The sequence below is a fragment of the Suncus etruscus genome, chromosome 18 (genome assembly GCF_024139225.1).
Source record: "Suncus etruscus isolate mSunEtr1 chromosome 18, mSunEtr1.pri.cur, whole genome shotgun sequence".
NCBI classification, from domain to species: Eukaryota; Metazoa; Chordata; class Mammalia; order Eulipotyphla; family Soricidae; genus Suncus; species Suncus etruscus.
The window spans coordinates 57574001-57580600 of NC_064865.1; the positions used below are offsets into that span (position 1 = coordinate 57574001).

Below are 6600 nucleotides of genomic sequence, written 5' to 3' on the forward strand. Positions count from 1 at the left end.
ATTTACTTATTCTAATCAGTAGCTAGTCCAATTCTTGTACATTGAAAACACCCAAAATATGCTTTGCAAGGTTCTTTGACATGAAGCTCATCAGACTAATGCTTTATAAGTAGAAGGTCTGTGTGTGACCTCTGGGAGAAAATTCCAGACTGTTTGCTAAGCACAATAGTGTAGCCTAAAACAAAACAAAACAAAACAAAACAAAAGAAAATAGAACAGCAACAACTACAAATAAGAAGAGAAGACAAGAAAAAAGGAAACAGCAATGTTCTTTATAAATAAAACATGTCATGTTCTTTCTGTTGGTCAGAGCCAATAGTATTTCTTTGCTTCTCTACACTCTGAATTTTTCTCTATATAAATTACTCATGACTTTGCAGAGAATTTCTTTACAAACAATAGTCTCTTCACTGCACTCTTCACATCTTTGTTTCTTAATGTGTAGATCAGAGGGTTAAGGCTGGGTGTGATGATTGTATAGAAGAGAGCTAGGAACTTCTCCCCATCCTGGGTTTTGCCATGATTCTGTGGTTTCATGTACATAGAAATGGCTGTTCCATAGAAGATCGTCACCACGGTGAGGTGAGAGCCACAGGTATTGAGGATTTTTCTCCATTTCGAAGCTGATTTGATTCTCATCACAGCACGAGTGATCACCCCGTAGGAGATGAGAATGAGTGATAATGGCACTAGAAGAAATACCACTGCAAGAACAAAGACAACCGTTTCAAATACTTTTGAGGAACCACAAGCCATCTTGATCAGTGCTGGCATCTCACAGAAAAAATTATCTACCTCTCGGTTTCCACATCTTGGCAACTTTAAAGTCAAAGTGCAAACCAGTATGGCACAGCCTAGAGTACTTAACCAGGCAGCGATTACCATCTTGTGGCAGAGTTGAGGGTTCATAATGACCGTGTAGTGAAGAGGTTGGCAGATGGCAGCATAGCGGTCATAAGCCATCACAGCCAGCAGGAGACATTCAGTGGCTCCCAGGTCTAGAGCGAAGAAGAACTGGAGCACACAACCCCCAAATGTAATAGTCTTTTTGGGACCCCAAAGATTGACCAGCATCTGGGGGACAATGCTGGTTGTATAGCAGAGATCTAAGAGGGACAGGTTGGAGAGGAAGAAATACATGGGAGTGTGGAGCTGGGTGTCCAGGTATGACACTAGCATGATGGTTGAGTTTCCCACCAGAGTCACCAGGTAGGAGATGATGACAACCACGGAGATAATGCGCTCTAGTTGGGGCTGATCAGAAAATCCAAGAAGGATGAAATCTGTCCCATAACTTTCATTGTTGACTTCCATTGCTATTCCTGAAGTAAGGAGGTATGTCCATGTTAACAACAACAACAATAACAAAACACCATTTAACAACAATATATAGTCAAGGCAGACCTCAATACTCTCTATAACGTGTGGATGAGATCATACACTCAGGCAGCTGTATGTTTTTTTTTCTGTTTAACAGTCTTTTGAATATTTCTCCTGATTTAAGAGCTCAGTGTTTTTTCTCCTCCTTTTTTCTTCCTTCTTTCTTTCCTTCCTCTTCCTTCCTTGTGCTTAGATGCTTTCTTTCTTTTTTCTTTCTTTCTTTCTTTCTTTCTTTCTTTCTTTCTTTCTTCTTTCTTCTTTCTTTCTTTCTTTCTTTCTTTCTTTCTTTCTTTCTTCTTTCTTTCTTCTTTCTTTCTTTCTTTCTTCTTTCTTTCTTTCTTTCTTTCTTTCTTTCTTTCTTCTTTCTTTTCTTTCTTTTTCTTTCTTTCTTTCTTTCTTTCTTTCTTTCGGGGGGCCACACTGGTGATATTCAGGGGTTACTCCTGGCTATGCATTCAGAAATCACCCCTGGTTTGGGAAACCATATGGGACACCGGGGGATCGAACTGCAGTCCTAGGTTAACTACGTGCAAGGCAAATGCCCTACCACTTGCACCACCACTCTGGCCCCTCAGATACTTCTTTTAAAACCCAGATAGGAGCTCTTTCATTTTTAACAGAAAAATTATTATATTGAATAATGAATGTGAATATTCTTGTAACTGACACCAGATAGAAACAGAACATATTCCACCATCCAGGAGTTTCTCTTAGTGCCTTTATTAGTCACATTTCTCTGACACCTAAAATTGTCATGTCTTGATCTTCATAGTAATTGACTCCTTGAGTTTTGATAACTTAATTATCCCAGTGTACTTGTCTAGACAACATAACTTAACTCATATTTTCTCCATGTCTATAAAGCCTGTTAGTATTAGGATTGGTTATCAAACTTAGATTGATCTTCCCTAGTCAGTTTCATTGGTTACTGTCACTTCTTCCTTACAATGTGACCTTACTTTCCTGGGTACTCTCCTCTGGACATATATAAATATTCAAATACATCATTTTAATAAGTTTAAGAGCTAAAGCAGTTTAGAGGAGCTGTCATATTATGAAGAAAAAGAAAGTTTTATAATCTACATACATTTTTGGAAAATATACAGGTGTTGGAGAGATTGTACAGTATGCAGGGTGCTTGCTTTGTATGTGGTTGACATTGGTCAATTCCTAGAATCCCAAATAGTTCCTGAATCAACATCAGGAAAACAGAAAAGTCAGGATCTTCTCCTGGTGTGGCCCAAGATTCTAAAGAAATTATATACAAAAATTATTTAAAAAAATTTTTTTGGCCATACCTGGCATGTTCAAAGGTTATTTCTGGATCTGCATTCAGGCATCAGTCCTGGCAGCTTGAGGGACCATGTGTGATGCTGGGATCAAACCCTGGTAGGCTGTATGCAATACAAGCACCCTACCAGCTGTACTATTGCTCTGGCTCTTACATATAGATATTTAAGAAAATGCTTGACAGTGCTGGCGGGGATGTGGAGAGAATGGAACTCTTTTTCACTGCTGGTGGGAATGCCGTCTAGTCCAACCTTTATGGAAAGCAATATGGACATTCCTTCACAAACTGGAAATTGAGCTCCCATACGATCCAGCTATACCACTCCTAGAAATATACCCTAGGAACACAAAAATACAATACAAAAATCTCTTCCTTACACCTATATTCATTGCAGCGCTATTTACAATAGCCAGACTCTGGAAGCAACTGAGATGCCCTTCAACAGATGAGTGGCTAAAGAAACTGTGGTACCTATACACAATGGAATACTATGCAACTGTCAGGAGAGATGAAGTCATGACATTTTTTTTACATGGATATACATGGAATCTATTATGCTGAGTGAAGTAAGTTAGAGGGAGAGAGAAAGATACAGAATGATTTCACTCATCTATGGATTTTAAGAAAAATGAAAGACATTTTTAACAGTATCTCAGAGACAAGAGAGATGAAGGCTGGTAGGTGCAGCTCATGACATGAAGCTCACCACAAGTGATGAGTGCAGTTAGAGAAATAACTACACTGAAAACTATCATAACAATATAAATGAAGGAGGGAAGTAGAAAGCCTGTCTCGAGTATAGGTGTAGGGGGGTGGTGCGGAGGAGGGAGATCTGGGAAATTGGTGGTGGGAATGTTGCACTGGTGAAGGGGGGTGTTCTTTACATAACTGTAATCATACAACTATAATTATATTTGTAAACACGGTGTTTAAATAAAGATAATTAAAAAGAAATATTAAAAAAGAAAATGCTTGACACATAAAGAACATTTAATAACATTTAAATCCATTATCTACACTTGTTGAACTTCAATATAGCCCCCAATACTTAAGGCAACAGAATATTCATAGTTATTTCTATATCACATGCTCTTTCTCATTTTCCTTTTATGTTAGAATCAAGTTTATGCTCTTTGAGATCTATTTTCTACTCTGGCTTTCTATATGTCAAGGTAAGAGACAATACTTACTAGAAGTAAAATATATCAGGTCATATTTATGATTTCTTTAGAGAAGCTCTCCCAGCTCTCAGGATCTCATGTCGTCCACATGTGCTGTTGTTTCCAATAAGAGGATTTTCCAGCTAATTGATCATTTAGACAAAATCTCACGTAGCTACTCACTTAGTCTCAGACATGTTGGTTTAATCACCAACTCTTCAAACTCCACCAAAATTACTTCCACCCTTGACTACCAGTTGAATCGAGATCTCATTGAAGTCTCTATCTACTGTGGAGGACGAAGGAAAGGAAATGTAGGATAGGTGGTTGGCCACCTTGTCTTCTTCATTAAGTGGATTTTGATAGAGCATCCCAGACCCCTTTGCAGCTAGATTCTATCTAATTAAGCACAATGCTCAGCATGGACTCCATATGTACCACGGGAATCATTCCTTAATGGCAGAAAACATTATGTAGAGGCTAAAGGCTACCTGGTGAAGTGATTTAGACCTTGGGGACTGGGGCTCACAGAGGTGATTAAGAAACCTTTGACTATGGGCAGAGGCCAAACAGCAATGTTATGCAAAGATCCCTAAGGCAATATCTCCATTATTTCTTTTATTTTATCTTTTAAAATTTCTTTAATGAAAGCAATTTTAGAAATGAATTAGTTTATTATGTAGTTTATTATTATTATTATTATTTTTTTGCTCCCGCCCGCCCTCCCACTCCCTATGTAGTTTATTATTGAAGATAAAAATATTATGATAAACCATTTCTACATTTCTTTTTGGTTTTTGGGTCATACTTGGCAGTGCTCAGGTGTTACTCCTGGCTGTGCACTCAGAAATCACTCCTGGCAGGCACGGGGACCATATGGGATGCCAGGATTCGAACCACCATCTGTCCTGGATCAGCAGTGTGCAAGGCAAATGCCCTACCCCTGTGCTATCTCTCTGGCCCCCATTTCTACATTATTATTTAAAATTGGTCATTGCATGGAGAGAAGGAAACAAATGGAAAAAAATTGGCAATGTATGTTTTAAGCTCAATACAAATATTTGTTAATAAGCAGGATTAGCAATTCTAATTAATAATTAATATTCATGAATCAGAGACAATTGATAACTTTTAAAGGTAATAAAATATTTTAAAATTAATATCTGAATATATTAGGGATCCGATGAAGAACTAGAACCAGAGCTTAATGTCACCCACATGCTTTTACAATATCCTCCTGATTAACCCTAGTAAAACATAATATTAATCCTTGTCTATTGTATTCTTGTTTTAAGAATAATTATGTATTAATATACCCACATATATATGAACACTGAAATAATATATTTGATCATTTATAAACTTCCACAAAGGACATCATATATATATATATATACTTACATATGCATTTATATGCCTTTTGTTTTTGTTTTTGTTTTTGCTTTTTATGGCCATACCTTGCAGCACTCGGGTTAATCCTGACTCTTCACTCAGAAATTGCTCCTAATAGGCTCAGGGGACCATATGGGATGCTGGGGTCCATCCTGGGTCCCACTGAGAGCAAGGCAAATGACTTATTGCTCTATTGTTCCAGCTCCTCTATCCTTAAATTATATACCTATTTTATATACTTTTTTCATTTGTCTTTGAGTTTAGTATATTTTGAAACTGTGACTGTTTTCCTCTGCTCTTGTATAACATTCTGCTAAGTGATGATAAGTGCAATAATTTTCTCTTTACTCCTTGAGGGACATTTACATTTTTTTCTTGGGTCTAGATTCTTAATAGAGGATAGGGCATATGTCTAGCATGGTGCCTAACCAGGTTTAATCCCTAGCATCCCATATGGTCCCCTGGCTTTGTAGGAGTAATTTCTGAGCATAGAGCCAGAAGTAACCCTTGGCTGGATGTGGCCTCCCCAAAACAAAACAAAGATAAACTTTTTTTTCATTTATTTGAACATTGTGATTTCCAAAGTTGCTCCTAATCCACTTTTTTTCCTGGCATTTAATGTTCCAACACCAAACCCTCCAACAACATTTCTTCCATCATTTTCCCTAGTTTCCCACCATTTCCTTGGCAGGTACAAATAATTTCCTTAATATTGCTTTATACAACTATTTAGTTGTAAAATTCATTACCAAATTTCATTTGGTAATGAAATTATTGGGAAAGAAAAATTTTTTGGGTCACACCCAGCAGCGTTCAGGGGTTACTCCTGGCTTTACTCTCAGAAATCGCTCCTGGCAGGCACAGGGGACCATATGGGATGCCGGGATTTGAACCACCGTCCTTCTGTATGCAAAGCAAACGCCTTACTTTCATGCTATCTCTCCAGCCCCTATTGGAAAAAATTCTAAAAGGAAATTGATAAAAATGGTCACATTTCACAATGAGTTCATTATGTCATCATCTGAAGGTTTACTAAACTGTTTCTTGCTACTTGATCATTGTTACTGCTTTTGTTTGTTGAATTTTAGTGGCTTCTATGACAACTTCACATCTAATTGTCATAGGTCTCAATACTGACATACTGGGATAGATGACATAGAGCTGTCATGTAGACTCATTTGTGACCACGTGCTTTAATGGTATCAGAATTTGTGGAGTTGGGCTCATCTGATGAGCTAACATGGCAGCAGTTATGGTTCATGGGTGTGGCTTCTGGGGCTTCCCAAAATACAGAGGTGCAGGGGAAGGCTGACTGCCCTGACTCCATAAATAACCTGAGTTTTCAGCCCTCAAACCAGTATAGTGGGATCTTTTGGC

The 6600-nt window shown here is 37.9% G+C and overlaps 1 protein-coding gene across 1 annotated transcript; it reads right to left on the bottom strand.

Moving 5' to 3' along the window:
- Positions 1-366: 366 nt before the first annotated feature.
- On the bottom strand, positions 367-1314 carry LOC125995884 (olfactory receptor 2W1-like). The gene has a single exon (XM_049764843.1). The coding sequence runs from the start codon at positions 1312-1314 to the stop codon at positions 367-369; it is 948 nt and encodes a 315-aa protein (XP_049620800.1).
- Positions 1315-6600: the final 5286 nt, after the last annotated feature.